We start from the raw sequence: 15,716 nt of genomic DNA, 5'->3' as shown, positions 1-15,716 counted from the left end.
GGGAGAGATAGGAGTTGGGAATCCAGACTACCTGCAGGGCTCCAGGTCGGCAAAGGTTGATGTACCCATGTGCTTGGCTTCAACTGCTGGAAGAGAATAGAGACAAATGCCAAATGCTTTAATCTGTGGAAGAGGAAATGATACGGGTGCCACAGAATACTCACCCCGCATTTATAAGATACTGATTTTGTTATAGGAATTCGAAACTTTGGAACTCCCCGCCTATTGACATCGTGCAGATCCTTTCCTTTTACTGCGCTCTTTTCAGCGCTTGCAAAGCACTTTCGTTTAGACAAGCCAACCAGATACATAGGACGTTTACATGAGCTTCAATCCGTTTTTAATTAGTACTTGACTGTTTTGTGTAGTTGTTTTCAACGATAATTTTATTTTCTTCCTCTTTCAAACTGCTTTGAGGTTTGTCTCCCCCCCCCTTTTTCTTGCAAGCAAGCAATGTATCCATTTTATAAAATAAAACATCCCTTTTTAAAAAAAGGGGGGATTCACCCAGCATTCTGTCTCAGATAGCAGACACAGCGGACCGAATAGCGTACTCTGACAGCAGCAATTGCAGCACAGCCACTGTGCTCAGTGAAGCGACCTTCCAGTCAATTGCTTTCCTGCTCCACCACCTCATCCCAGAGAGATGCACTCTGCCCATAATGGCATTTAATTAAGCCGTTAATGTGCTGCATTTTGCCCTGAGTGACTGCAACAAGAGCAGTCAGCAGAAGCGTTCAGAGCAGCCTGCGGCTTGGGGGGAAAGAGTCGTAGTTTGCTGTTGTGGATTTTGCAGTAAGAAAAGCTGTAACCAATTCAAACAAAGGACAAAATGGCAAAGGAGACTTCCACTCCCAGCCGCTTGCTACCTAAGACTCAGGCCCACTCAGAACCCCATTTCTATCACAGTGATCTTAATGATGAAGAAATCAATCAGAGACGCCAGTAGTATGTGTTGCGAATGGGGAACCTGAAATGCCAGTTCCATAACTAAACTCTTTGGATGGCTCTAGGCAGGTTATCACCTGCCAGCCTCTTATCTGTGAAAGTTGATTTGCGGTGCTGCTGTTATCATCCACTCTGCCTCCCGTTTCTCAGCAGAACAGTCCTTGATATTTATCAGGGGTCAGATTGGAGTTTCCACATTTAACTTGCAAAGGGGACTTTGGCTGAGCTAGAAACACATTTCAAATTCACATCTCTCCTGTAAATATTGGAAAGAGGGGGGTGGGGAAAAAGGAATTTCAAAAGTTCCAAAAAGTGTTTATTTTTATTTATTTTTTAAAAAATGTACAGTTTTACTTCCTAGATTTATGAAAAAAAACCTTACTAACATTGCAATAATGCTTAGTACCACTGCAAACTGTAAAAACAAAATTTTATATATTAAAAAACAATTTTACATTTTACAATTTTCTACACGCATGCACAAGGTTTTTCCAACTCTGTCTTTAAAAAAGAAACAAAAAAAGTATTTTCCTAAATTCAGTGTGTGTGTTTGAGGCGGGGGGGGGGGGGGGGAGAGAAGTTTCTATTTTACATTTTCAATACAAGAGGGGGGTGGGTGGTATTTCTGCCACTGAAACTATGTCCTCTTACCAAACCACTACTTGCGATCAAGCCAAAGGGTTTCGTCTGTGACAATGTGAAATGATGGTGAAGTCACACCTAGAAGGCCAATATTAGAGATACAAGCAGGAACAGGTTAAATCCGCTTTCCCCGGCTCTGCCAGCTGCTCTGGACTACAACTCCCATCAGCCCCAGCCATTACAGCTGTGCAATGTGAGCAGGACCACAGTACGGCAGCCTGGGGTGACAGGAATGGCAGGCCAAACCAGCAATGGAGCACCAGGTTGGAAAGCCTAAATTAAATGTTCTCAACTAGGTAAACAAAGAGGAGAGGAAAGACCACTGTATAGTCAAGATCACTCCATCTTAGTGGAAGAGAAACACTGAAGATGTGTTGCCACAAACTTGGTGCTTGCCTGGGCTTGTGAGCATTTTGTGACTTCTGGCTGGCTTTGAGCTTTTGCCACAAAGTGGCAACCATCCCTAGGAGGATGCGACCAGCCACCAGCCAGAGAAAGCAAGGCAAGCAAGACAAGAGAATTATTACTACACAAATGGATCACTACATAACGTGCCTGAAGCCTCTCAAGAAACGGGCTCACCTGCACACTTGTACATACAGAACCAGCTCTTGCTTCCTTTAAGACAGTGTTCCCCAAACTTGGGTCTTCAGCTGTTGCTAGACTACAGTTCCCATCACCCCTGACCACTGGTCTTGCTAGTTAGGGATGCTGGGAGTTGGAGATCCAAGTTTGGTAACCACTGCTCTAAGAGTAAACTAAGACTTCCTGAACTCATTAAACAGGTGCAGGACCCAACCCAGCCAGAGGCTAAAGAGAACCCACCAGACTTTACCAAGCAAGTGCCTGCCAAACGTTTAGGACTACAACTCCCATCAGCCCCAGTCTGAAGGGCATCAGATTGGTGAAGGCTGCAGTTGGGGTCGAAGGGGCTGCTACGTGGCTCTTGGGTCACATTTCGGCTGCCCTGGTAGAGGTGTTAGCACCCAGATCAAGGAGATCTGCATGTATAGTAGGCTAAGCCATACAGGAGTGTTGGGGGGTGGAGATGTTGCCATTAGTTTAAAGCAGGTTTATGGCAGAAGTGAAGCAGATTTCATAGGTAGAAAAATGAAGACCAAAAATAAAGGGCAGGAGATGGCGCAACAGGAGGCGCCTTCTGGCAGAGAAAAGAGGGGCAAATATTCACCAGTACAACAGGGGAGCAATGTCCCACTGATGCAGGTAGGCCCCATTTTCAGGTTTCTGAAGGCCATTTTGCAACCAGCAAGGCTGGGCTTCCCAATGGGCAGCGAGCTACAGCTGGCCCCAGCAAGCCCCCCACCCCACTCCGGTCGCGACTGTAGCCAACAGATGATGTTTGGACTTCACATTTTCAGGTGTGCCCTTTCAACCAAGATGTGCCGAAGAGGTCCTAAGTGGCCTCCATCAGGAGGTCTCCCATTTCGTCATGTGGGATTCCACAGCAGGGGGAAAGGTTCTGGAATGCTTACTCCCCTCACCCCCGCCCCACCCGAAACTGGACAGATCCAACTTAAGGAAACATCTTTTCAAAGTCCTCCTTTAATAATTAAAATTTTTAAAAAGGCAGAATCCAGCCATAGCGTTGCACATTGGTTTCAACAGGACAGATGCTGCAATCAAAGGGAATTCATTGAGAAAGTGCTTCACCTTCTGGCTGGATCGTGCTCCAAATATATATATAAAAAATAAAACATTTAAAAAAATCATCACAGTGAAATAAAATTTTAACATCACAGTGATACAATCTGACAGCCCTTAGCCAGGCTGTTGCCCTCCAGTTGTTTTGGACTACAACACCCATCCTCCACAACTAGCATAATTGCGTGGGCTGAGGCTGGTGGGAGTTGTAGTCTAAAATGGCTGGAGGAGGAGGAGCCTGGCCAATGATGCCATTTGAGATTTCTCACCCCAACATCCTTACCACCCCCCCAGAAGAACCACCCACAATGAGAGAAGGCTTGAGTAGCTCTCACCAAGCAGCAACACTGCAATTAGTTTGAGAGCAACCCGACACCTACTTTTAATAATAATTAATTTTATTTTAAGAAACAACCCTAGGTAAGTTGAAACTGCAGCGCAGCTATGGGAAGAACCTCGGCAGAAAAACTCCTGAGGTATATATATTCCTTGTAGCAAAGGTGGGTGCGTGGGATTTCTTCCAGAAGAAATAGCCAAACAGAACAACAAACATTTAAAGCACAAAGAGGACAATGGGAGTTCATCAGGCTCTGGTGGCAGGGGGGGGGCAGCCAATCAACATCTTTGTTCTTGGATTTCCCAAAAGGCATTGAGGCGGCTGGCAGAGCTGCATAAAAGCTCAAGGCAGGGGGGGGAGGGTTGCCTGGGGAAAGTAACAGGGGAGGAGGGGGCTCCTTTCTGGGATGATAAGACAGCAGCTTCACCCAGATGTTCTGTCTCTCCACCAAAGCTGTTCAAGGTTGAGTGGAGGCAAACCACTCCACAACACAGACAGAAAGCCGGCCTGCTTGAAGAGCAAAGCCGTAAATTGCCCATTTCTCACACTGGAGAATTTTCTTCAGTGCAGCTGTTATAAGGGAAGAACCTGCTTTTAAAAAATAAAATTAAAAAAAAACATAATAGTGAGGATCTGGGGGGGGGGACCCAATGTGGAGGGAGCAAGGCTGCTCCAGAGCTCTGAAATTCACAGCATTTTGCTGTGGTTTTCAAAGAGGGTGGGATCCACTGGGCAGTTTCCCTGCAGAAGCCTTGTCAAAATGAACAGGAACACCCACCCGCTCGTGGGGGCTGCCTTTCATTTCAAAGGGGCTTGTGCAAAAGCAGCAGCCTCTCACACTCCAGAAAGGGGAGGGGGGGGTCAGTTTATCAGCTTATACCCAAGTCCTACAGAATGTAACAGCCTTCTTTCAAGTCATACCACAGGGAATAGTCAAGGAGGCAGACCCAGCCAGGAGACAGGTTGGGTCACCCTAGAGAAGTCAACTATTTACAACACACAGGATGTCCTTTAAAAGAGAACAGCATCTTTAAAAAAAAGTCACCATTTTAAAAAAGCCTCACCCCATCTCCCCCCAAAATGTGTCTTTGTGTGTTTAAAAACTTGAGTCAGAGAAAGACCCCAGAGGAAGTTGAAACAGGGTGATTTGTAGATCGGACTTGCAAAAATTTGGGAGAGCTGGCTGGGTTGGGGTTTGTTTGTTCTTTTGCATGTGCCACAGAATGATGGAAGATTACAAAAATAGCAGCCACACAAGCCGACCATCCACAGGCATTTGCTTTCGTGGGACTCCGCAAAAGTCTTGTGCAAGCTCAGAGAACAAGAGAAGATGGACGGCAACCGCTACAACAGCATCAGGTGATATTTCCAAGGCCAGAACTGTGAGGTTAGAGTCGGTTTGTGTTCCTTTTTAAAAAAACAACAACAACCAAACAAACATTCAAGAAGGTTCCTCAGACCCACAACCATGTTTGGAGATGCTGGTGAAGACAGTGAACGGAATTAGCCCTTAAAATTTGGCACCATAAATTTCAATCACTTCACTCGGGACCAGGCCAAGGGTTGGGGGGTGGGGAAGATACCCTCCTTTCCACTTGCACACCTTCTGGGAGTTTTGCTACGAAAAAAATATGAAAAACCCGGGGAGGGACAAGAAAAAGAGGGCACCCACCCCACCCCTCCATTGGCATTGTGAAGAAAGGTCCATCGATGGCGGCATCAGAAGATGTAAGGTCGTAGGTGCAAACTCCCAACTCCAGGAAGGTAAACTTGGTGGAAATACCTCTTTCCAAACCCTGAACTTGGAAATCTCCTCTAAATTCCTACGAGGCAGGCGTTGTGCACCCGGGCTGCTCCCCGTCGCAAATCGCTCCTCTGGCATCCAAGCCCCTAAACCCCAGATTCAGTTCACACGGAGGTCTCTGACTGAAGCCGCATCACAAACTTGTGCGACTTGGGGTCCACAAACTCCTCCGAGAGCTTGAAGAAGGGGATCTTTTTCGTGCTCACCACCAGACTGAAGTCCTGGCGCTTCAGGACGAAGACCACCCCGTCCTTCAAGCCGTTGGTCACTGGCTCCTCGCTGACTAGAGTCCACTGCTTAGCCAGCCAGCGGTCTTTGTGGTACTGGATGGTGGGCCCAGCCGTTAGGTATCGTTCGAGGAAGGCCTGCAGAGAGGAGAGAGAGAAGGGACACGTCTTAAGAACAGAGGAAGAGCCCAACTGGATCCAGCCAATGGCCTGTCGAGTCCAACATTGTGTTATCCCAGTGGCCAATTATTATTACTACTACTACTATTATCTGTCCCAAATCTTCAGCTTCATTGAGGGTCCAAAAGTGTTGCAAGAGAGGGGAGAAATATGTTTCCCTGTCCTCTCTTTATATGCCCTTCTAACATGTCATTAGTAGACTTCTATCATGTCAAGGAATCTGTAATCTGGCTCTGAATGTAAGGGCGATATCCAACAACCCAACGTCCAATGAATGAAGCTTTACTTTAAGCTGAAATATGTAACCCCCACCCTCAAACGCCAATTCAACTGCACTGCCTAACACATGGTAAATACTAAAACCCTGCTTGAAAGAGCTTAGTGCTTGTTTGTAGGCTGCAAAAGCTGGGGAGGCAGTCACCGCGAAGCAGCGTAGGCCAATCTTAACAGTACTTGCAATCATGCTTTACACTGCTAGGGGGCGCCATTGGTGTGCTTTTGTTTTTGTTTAACCCAGGCATCCCCAAACTGCGGCCCTCCAGATGTTTTGGCCTACAACTCCCATGATCCCTAGCTAACAGGACCAGTGGTCAGGGATGATGGGAATTGTAGTCCAAAACATCTGGAGGGCCGAAGTTTGGGGATGCCTGGTTTAACCCAACAGGCTCTGGAACAGGTATCTTTAACCCTTTCAGACTTATAGCCCAAAGAAGCATTTGGGAACCTGTTTCTTGACCCTTTGCCATATATTTCAATGGTGGTAGTGCTCCTGGATCACCTTGCTCTAGAGGGCAAGCAGGAAACTACTGCCCTCACTGAGACTTGACCCCATGACAAACACCCTTGTTAGGCAGGCCATCTGAATGAGGACAAAGCGCTTTTGGCTCCTCTATAGCTCAGACACCTGAAGTGAGGTTCCATATACATACACAAGAGCCTGGAATGCCTAAAAATATTTACAGTGGTACCTGTGAGCCCCAGACGTTTGATAAAAGCAGGGGTTCCCAAACTAAGGCCCGGGGGCCGGATGCGGCCCAATCGCCTTCTCAATCCGGCCCGCGGACGGTCCGGGAATCAGCATGTTTTTACATGAGTAGAATGTGTCCTTTTATTTAAAATGCATCTCTGGGTTATTTGTGGGGCCTGCCTGGTGTTTTTACATGAGTAGAATGTGTCCTTTTATTTAAAATGCATCTCTGGGTTATTTGTGGGGCATAGGAATTCGTTCATATTTTTTTTCAAAATATAGTCCGGCCCCCCACAAGGTCTGAGAGACAGTGGACCGGCCCCCTGTTGAAAAAGTTTGCTGACCCCTGGACAAAAGGGACACTCGACAAAGTGACACTCTGCGCACGCACGTGCAGCGGTTTGCGCTTCTGCTCATGCGGCAAACCTGGAAGTAACCCGTTCCGGTACTTTCGGGTTTGCCGCGAACGTTCGCCGAAATGGACGGTCGGCGGGGGTGTACGTTCGCAGAGGTATTACTGTATATCCCACCTTTCTGTTACACTTCAAAAAAGGTGGCTACCACATTAACGAAGAATAACAAACCAAAATATAAGCCCAGTCTCTCCCCAAGCCATCTGCCCCAGCTAGCGATAGCCAGTGATCAGGGATGATGAGATATAAGAGTCTAAACAGACATTTGAAGGCTTCATAAGTTGCTTCCGATCTTGGGCTTTAAAGCCTAAATGCCTAGGGTCTGGGTTTCCCCATTTTTGTAAGGCACTCTGGGAAATTGCTGAGGAAAGGCCTTTTAGTCCAAAAAACAGCAACGGCTTCAGACAAAAAGCTGGCCTGTTATAGCTGTGTCGAGAAAGGGTGAATGTTGAGAGTCCCATGAGAGCTAAATTTGAACCTTCAAGTTTAGAGGCAGTCTATCTCCGAATGCCGGCTGATGGGGATACACAACTACCGGTATGAGACGGGCTGCTGCTGTCAAGACAACGGACCAGGCCCAAGCCTTGTTATGATCCAGAAGAGCTCTACTTAACTATGCCAGAATGGCATAGCAGCAACAGTGACTCTTGGGCACATACCCACACCCAAATATTCTAGGCTGCATGCCATATTAAGCGTACAGTTTAGTGGGATACAATGCAGTTTCTGTAGAAGAATCCTATATAAGATTAACAGAACAGCCCTTTATCTCGGCTGGCCCTCCGATCTCCCTTTGCTACCTTAGGTGTCATGTCGTGTGTGATGCAGAACTCCAGGTGCTGCAGGATGCTCTCCATCGTGTGGTACGGCTGCTGCTTCGTGGTCCGCAGGTACTTCTGCATGGCCCGGGCCATGGAGGCGAAGATGGCCTGTGCTGCCTCTCGCGGGTCCATGATCTCCCGTGGGTTTTTCTGGTCCTCCTCCTGGAGCCGTTTGATATGAGTGAAGGCCTCCTCCACAGCCACCACCAGCCTGTCGGGACAAGAGGGGCCCTGCGATATAGTAAGCCAGGCATCCCCAAACTGCGGCCCTCCAGATGTTTTGGCCTACAACTCCCATGATCCCTAGCTAACAGGACCAGTGGTCGGGGAAGGTGGGAATTGTAGTCCAAAACATCTGGAGGGCTGAAGTTTGGGGGTGCCTGTAGTAAGCCATGGACTGCAGACCCTTTTGCATGCTCACCTCTCAAAGCCACAGTGAGAGGAGAGGAGGGAGTGGAGGGAAGGAAAAGGAGCAAAAGGTATTGGAACATTTGCAGAAATTTGTGGAAGGAAAATGTCAGTGGGACTCCCTACAGGGAGCCTCCCCCCATCATCCAGGTGGGGGGAATGAGGAGGGGAGCAGAAAGGAGGAGGGAAGGCTCAGCGAGGTATCAGAGCCCTTGCACCGCTCAAGCCAACAAGTGGAGGAGGGACAGCTCAGCGATGTATCAGAGCCCCTGAACTGCCCTAGCCAACAAGTGGAAGAGGGAGCACAGCCGCTTCCGGCGCCCGAATTGAGGCGCGCGCCCAAACGCAAGGTTAGAGGGCGGCGTTTCAGGGTGACCAAGCTATTATGCTGGCCCCAGAGCAGAAGGGCGCCATTACCGGATTCTGAGAGTGACTAGGAGGTCAACGTTTTCTGCTATCTCTGCACTGTAAATAGTATGCACAATAAAACCCTTAAAGACAGAACGGACTGGAGCGTCTTTACTCGGGAGTAGCCGCAACAATCCCCTGACAGAAAGGAGGGCCGTGTGAATTTCACAAATGTGCAAAAACAGCACAATTTCACAAGCCATGATAAAACGAATGCATTTTAAGTTGTAAAACCGATGAAACAAGTTTAGGTTCGCTAGGGAAGTCAGCATTGCACGATTTCCCAGAATTTCCATAAATTTCACAACTTTGCCTCAAGGAGTTTACAGTGCATAATGTCAACCGTACTGGACCCAGGTGGCGCTGTGGTTAAACCACTGAGCCTAGGGCTTGCTGATCAGAAGGTCAGCGGTTCGAATCCCTGTGACGGGGTGAGCTCCCGTTGCTCGGTCCCAGCTCCTGCCAACCTAGCAGTTCGAAAGCACGTCAAAGTGCAAGTAGATAAATAGGAACCGCTACAGCGGGAAGGTAAACGGCGTTTCCGTGTGCTGCTCTGGTTTGCCAGAAGCGGCTTTGTCATGCTGGCCACATGACCTGGAAGCTATACGCCGGCTCCCTCGGCCAACAATGCGAGATGAGCGCGCAACCCCAGAGTCGGTCACGACTGGACCTAATGGTCAGGGGTCACTTTACCTTTACCTAATGTCAACCGTAAGGACTTGGCAAGTCAAGCTCAGTTTCTTCTCTGCTGTGGGACGAACAGGCACACACAGCCATCCCCTTTTGTGCATACCTTGCGCGTCTCTTGCGCACCCTGCGCTCATGCTCAGCCTCCTCGTAGTAATATTCGTTGTGGCTGCTGTCCCTCCGTCGGGCCGCTGCGGCAATGACAGCCCGCGACTGGCTTGTTGAGTTGTTGGTTGTGTTTTCTGGAGGGCGGGAAGAGAGAGGGGTGGTCAAGGCGGCTTCAAATTCTGGCCACCACCTTTTGCAATCACGCATAGAGCACTGAGAGTTTTTTTAGGAGAGCCCAATTCCCCTCCTACAATTCCCGGAGTAGCTTAGCTTAACAATCAACCCCTCTTTCCCCAGGAAACTCTGGGAAATTTTAATCTGGGAGAGCAATGGCCGTGGCCGGGGGGTGGGGGGGTGGGGAGACTCCTAACAACTCTCAGTAGTCTTAAACTCTACCAAGATTCTTTGGGGGAAGCCATGACGGTTGAAAGTTGTATCATAGTGCTTTAAATGTATGGTGTGAATGTGGCCAAAGAGGAGAGAGGAACCAGCAGTGAAGATGCAGGCCTGTGCAGGATGGCGGGGGGATGGGGACCAGGGGAAGGAGCATAATTCAATGGAAGAGCAGCCACTGGATGCTCAGCAGGGGTACCAACTTGAATAAAATATGGGGGGGGGGACAGGTAAGCCGCACCTCACATAATCAATCACATGACATGATGCACACACACCATTTGAATGGCAATGTCCATCAACTTAGGGTGGGTGGGTGTCTGAAGGGACCTCGGCCCCTAGGAGTTGGCTCCTATGCTGCTGGGTTCAAACCCCAGCCCTCCCATTCAGAAGACCAAAGGGAACAGGTTAGAGCCCTAGGAAAGAGGCTGACAGGCCAGGTGGGTCAATGCTCTGACTATTTGCAAGACTGCTTCACATGTACACCTAGCTCACCTGGTTAAGAGCACGGTGCTGATCATGCCCAGGTGGGAAAGCTGCATACTCCTGCATTGCAGGGGGTTGGACTAGATCAGTGTTTCCCAACCTTGGTTCTCCAGCTGTTTTCAGACTACAATTCCCACCATCTCTGACCACTAGGGATGACGGGAGTTGTAGTCCAAAAACAGCTGAAGACACAACATTGGGAAACACTAAACTAGATGATCCTCAGGGTCCCTTTCCAAGCCTGCGGTTTTATGATTCAGAGAGCCGGGATCACTCACCCTCGCCAAGGGAGTACACCTTGAAGCCAGACATCTTCTTGGAGAGAACAGACTTTGGGAGGTTGAGGAGGGCCGGGTTGTAGACCGGGAAGTCGTGGTAGTAGTTCTCCAGGATCCACACAGCAACTCGCTGGATGCTGCAAGGAGACAGAGAAAGAAAAGGGGGGTCCTCAGATGAATTGATTTACTGATTAATGGAGTCTCCAGTGCCTGTTACTTATTTCATTCATTTTAATAATATAACAACAGTAACGATTTCATTATTTATATGCCGCCCATCTGGCTGGGTTGCCCCAGAGCCACTCTGGGCAGCTCCGGCCAAAGTATTTAAAGCACAATAAAACATCAGCCATTAAAAACTCCCCTGGAAAGGGCTGCCTTCCGGTGTCAACAACAAATAGTTGTTTGCCTGTCAGATGGGAGATGTATTATTTTTTTAAAAAAAAATCTTACTGAAGTCACTCAAACAAATCAATCCTGGCCTTCAGGATGCGTGTTTCATGCTCCACTCTACTCTTGTGACTGTAACACGTCTGAACCTTTTTAAAATTTTTAATTGTTGTAACTCGTCCTAGGACGTGCTGGCGAAGGGCAGGTTGTTGTCATCATCATCAGAACACGCTTTACCGGCACCTGTGCACCCTTCTACTGCCGCCCTTCCTCACCTGAGGTGGCCGACGTTATAAAACCGGCTCGCCCCGTCGGTGGAGCGGACAACCTTGAGGGTGAAGTGGGGCTGGAGCTGCCGCAGCTCGAGAAGAACCACGGCCAAGTAGTGGACGAAGAGAAGGGCATCCACCAGGGAGACGGCGTACTGGACGATGCCCTGGTAGTTGGTGTCGCGAGAGTCCAAGATCCGGACGCCGTAGAAGAGCCAGTAGGAGACGACCAGGAGGAAGACGAGCACCATGAGGAGTGCGCGGAAGACAAAGATCCGCGGGAAGAAGGCCTTGGGGCGGCGGAAGAAGAGGGCCCAGCTGCCCAGCAGGAGGATGAGGAGCTTGAAGGCCACCGAGATGAAGAGCCCCTCACAAGGCGTCCCACACGGCTCCAGCCGCTCCCCCCACAGCAGCTGGGGCAGCAGCATGAAGGCCAAGGGCGTGAGGAAGGAGAGGAGGGCCAGGGCCCCGCCCAGCGAGACGCCCAGGTGGCGGGAGCAGTCCAGGTGGGCGCTGTCCTCCATGTCCTTGGTGATGCGCGTGATGTCATCGTGGGAGATGCTGTGCTCAGATGTGCCCGTCACCACCGTCGTGGTCTCTCCCCAGTTGTCGTCCTGCAAAAGAAGGGAAAGGGCTAAGCAGCGGCAGGTGAGGAAGCAGGCAGACACCTCATGGTAGGACACCTTCTTGCACAAAGAAGGGTCAAGTCCCGGGGACTGACTCTGCCTTAAAGCTTCTTCATGTGTACTTCAACAGACGGGTGCTGCTCCTCCCTTGTCTAGTCACACGCCTGTAAGAGCCTGCAGGATCAAGTCAATAGCTCATCTAGTCCAGCGTCCTGTTCTCACAGGGGCCAACCAGATGCCGGAATGGGAAACCCGCAAGCGGGACCTGAGCACAAAGAGCAACTCGCCACTCCTGCGGTTTCCCAGCAACTGGGATTCAGAAGCATTTGCTGCCTCTGACTGTGGAGGCAAACAGAGGCAAGCCATTATGTCCAGTAGCCGTTGATAGCCTTAACATCCGCACATTTGTCCAACTCTCTTTTTAAAACCATCCTTGCCTCCCGTGAGAGCGAGTTAAATAGTTTATGCGCCACGTGAAGGGCCTTCTTCCACGTGCCCTGAACCTTCCAACATTCCACTTCGTGGGATGTCCCAGAGTTCTAGTATTATGAGAGGAGAAAAACGTTTCCCTATGCATTTTCTGCATGCCGCGCATAATTTCATAAAGCTCTTTCGTGTCACCCCTTACTTACATTTCCTCTCAAGTCCCAAATGCTGCAAAACCTTGCCTCTTAGGAACACCGCTCCGGCCCCTTGATCATTTTGGCTGGACCAGATGGGACTACCTCTGTATTAAGTGTTTCATGTGCACCTCTGTCCTAATATTTCTGATCCCCGGTAAGCCTATTGCCAAGGGCTTTTTGATACATTTCTTGCTAACAGGTCAAGACCCCAACCTAAAAGAAGTCCTGCATGCCTCCCCATCTGATGCTGCCCTGCCCCCCACTGGATGAGCAAAGGCTAAAAAGTGCTTTTAACTTCAGTCAGAGCATGATAAAAGTATCTTATTGATACTAGGGCTAAACTTGAATGGTGGCCCCAATGCACTGCCCTCATCCATGGGTGGCAAATTGGGGGAACTCCTGGCACTGTCAAACCAATCTCCCTACTCTAAGTTTTCCCGAACACTTCCCCTTCGTCTTTCCGTTTATAAGCACATTTATTCATGTATATATAAATGATTGACTACATAAAGAACATTTCCATTTGTTTATAGGATCCACCAGCAGCACGGCACACAAAATTTCCCTGCCCGCGAGTCACTTTGGGCAGGAAACCTGTATCCAATTAGGAGACTCGCCAAATACAGAGCTCCACAGAATTTTAGAGTTGGAAGGGACCTTGAGGAACATCTAGCTCGACTCCCTGCAATGCAGGAATACACAGCTGTCCCATATGGGGATCGAACCAGCAACCTTGGCATTATCAGCACCACGCTCTAACCAACTGAGCTATCCAGGCTGACGTGCAGGTTTGCCTGCCGCTGCTTCTCTCCATTACCGAACAAAGCACATGGAAGCTCCCTGGAACATTTGCCCAGCCCAACCTCAGAATAAATCACTCGCTGTTTAGGTGTTAGCTGGTTGGGAAAGCCAGCCAGGAAAAGGCGGGCAGGAGGTGGCGGGCCCCTGGCCCTCGCAAAGGGGCTCCCCTCTTTACTCGGCCACAAGCCACCCACCCTTTCGTCGCCTCGAGTTGACTCGTTGTCCAGCAGGGGCTCCCCAGGGGCCTGGATGGTCACCGACTTGTCCCCTCGACTCCCATCTCGACTCTTGGAACGGTGCCGCTCCCGTCGATCTCTGCAATGGGAAGAAGGGAGGAAGAGATGCACACTAAGAACCATGGAAGGAAATAGGACACTGTCCTGCTCAGCACCTCAGGGCAGCTACAGCCCACCAAGTCCTCCCATCTTGTCTTCACAGTCGCCTACAGACACAGCCCCACAGTTCTGTAGGTGTTGGACCCGCAGGAAAGTGCCATGAATAGAATCAGGCCCTTACCCACTGAGCTCACACTTGCATGCACACACACCATGTTTCACAATATATTGCCAGGTCAAAAACTATAAAACCGATGTCACAATATGAGCTTCAAACTGGTTTTGGACAATATATCAATATACTGCCCAGCCCTGTTGCCATGGTTGCTCATTAAACATTTCCAATCCTTATTTACTTGAATGTAATGCACATCTTTCTTGGTCAAATTCACTCACTAAAACTAGGGTGTGCATTAGATTTGATGGTGCTTTTGGTTTCAAGGTTTTGAAAATTGAGGTGCGCAGGGGATTCGATACGGCAATGTATAATTAAAGCTTATTGTCATTGTTTTGTAACATTGCAGCAATGGACAAATTTATATTATAACTTTTAACTTTGCTTGGAGTTTATTGTTATGACTTTTTAAAAAATAAAATAAAATAATAATAATAATAAGGCAGAATGTACGAAGAACAGAGCTGCGTGCTAGAGTACTTCATGTTTTCCTAGACACAAGGTGGGCAGAGACAAGGGAACCCCCTTGAACCCAAGTTGCTCAGGACTTTCTACATTAATGCAGTCTTCCAGAGCAGCCCCACACTGAGAGCTCACTGCAACAATTTAAACCGTGGTTTCCCAAACTTGGGTCTCCAGCTGTTTTTGGATTATCATTCCCATCATCCCTGACCACTGGTCCTGCTAGGTAGGGATGATGGGAGTTGTAGTCCAACAACAACAACTAGAGGCCCAATATCGGGAAACCCTGGTTTAAACCAAGTGCTCCCCCTGGCTCAAAGCGGTAGGCCCAAGGGTGCATCCTACCGGCAGACTCACCTGTGCTTTCGGGAGCTGCGGGAATGCCCGGACTTGTAGGAGTACCCGGAATACTGAGACTCGTTGTCCATGTTGTCAGAGCGCCGCGCCTTGTAGCGGTCCACGTTGATGGACTTGGGTCTCCCAGGCCCCGGGACAGCCGCCAAGGCAGCCGCTGCCTCTTTCAGAGTGGGCTTCTTCAGGCCGAGGGGCACCTTCAGAAAGTCAACTTTCACCTTGAGGGACTCTATTTTGATCGGCTAGCTGGGCTCGTCTTAGAAGAAAAAAAGGGGGCACCTGCAGAAGGAGGGAGGCAGAAACTGCTTAACCATGCTCACCAGGCCCAGCCCTCGAGACAAGTCGGGAGAGAGCATATGGTACGATCTATAGCTGAAGGACCGGCATGCTTAATGCATATTTACTAAGGAAAGACAAAGAAAAAAAGACCCCACATGTAGAAAAGCAGCACTTCAAGCTAGAACCCTGATATGTTAGCATTCCACCTGCAGGGTTTGTTTGTTTTTTAAAGTGTTTGTGCAGAGGAGGGTAGGGAAGCAGGATATACCAGGAGTTCTGTGTCACACCTAAATTGACTATAAATCCAGATGTTTCCTTTCCCCTCCACCCCCATCCCCGAGAGATAAAACACCAGGATCAGGGAGAGGAGAGGCTTATCTCCAAATCCGCAGGAAGTCACCCCACTAACCTTTTGGGGCAGCCCTCTGGGGCCCAAATGCCAGTGGTAGGTGCAATGAACCCACATTCTCACATGCACACACAACCCTGCCCTATATTTAATCTGTGTAGATCAGCTGAGGAGAGTGTATCATTGCTTATCTGAACTGCTGCTGAACAGAAAATTTTTTCACCCAGTGAGAATGCCTCTTTGTGCAAGGCATTGGAGGGGGATTAGAAAATTTTGCTTTACAG

General features: G+C 49.1%; 1 protein-coding gene across 1 annotated transcript in view; it reads right to left on the bottom strand.

Annotated features, from left to right (window-relative positions):
* Positions 1 to 3,135: 3,135 nt before the first annotated feature.
* VANGL2 (VANGL planar cell polarity protein 2) overlaps positions 3,136 to 15,716 on the bottom strand; it is a 43,231-nt gene continuing 30,650 nt past the window's right edge. The window contains exons 3-9 of the mRNA XM_035097787.3: positions 14,808 to 15,083; positions 13,673 to 13,793; positions 11,435 to 12,042; positions 10,770 to 10,906; positions 9,611 to 9,746; positions 7,981 to 8,212; positions 3,136 to 5,758 (exon numbers count right to left, since the gene is read on the bottom strand). Of these exons, the coding sequence (XP_034953678.3) occupies positions 5,498 to 5,758; positions 7,981 to 8,212; positions 9,611 to 9,746; positions 10,770 to 10,906; positions 11,435 to 12,042; positions 13,673 to 13,793; positions 14,808 to 14,878 (1,566 nt within the window). The 5' untranslated portion in view covers positions 14,879 to 15,083 and the 3' untranslated portion in view covers positions 3,136 to 5,497. The remainder of the gene's footprint in view (positions 5,759 to 7,980; positions 8,213 to 9,610; positions 9,747 to 10,769; positions 10,907 to 11,434; positions 12,043 to 13,672; positions 13,794 to 14,807; positions 15,084 to 15,716) is intronic.

The sequence above is a fragment of the Zootoca vivipara genome, chromosome 16 (assembly GCF_965207765.1).
Source record: "Zootoca vivipara chromosome 16, rZooViv2.hap1.1, whole genome shotgun sequence".
Classification (NCBI taxonomy): Eukaryota; Metazoa; Chordata; class Lepidosauria; order Squamata; family Lacertidae; genus Zootoca; species Zootoca vivipara.
The sequence above is the reverse complement of the archived record's forward strand: the minus strand, read 5'-3'. Positions and strand labels throughout refer to the sequence as shown.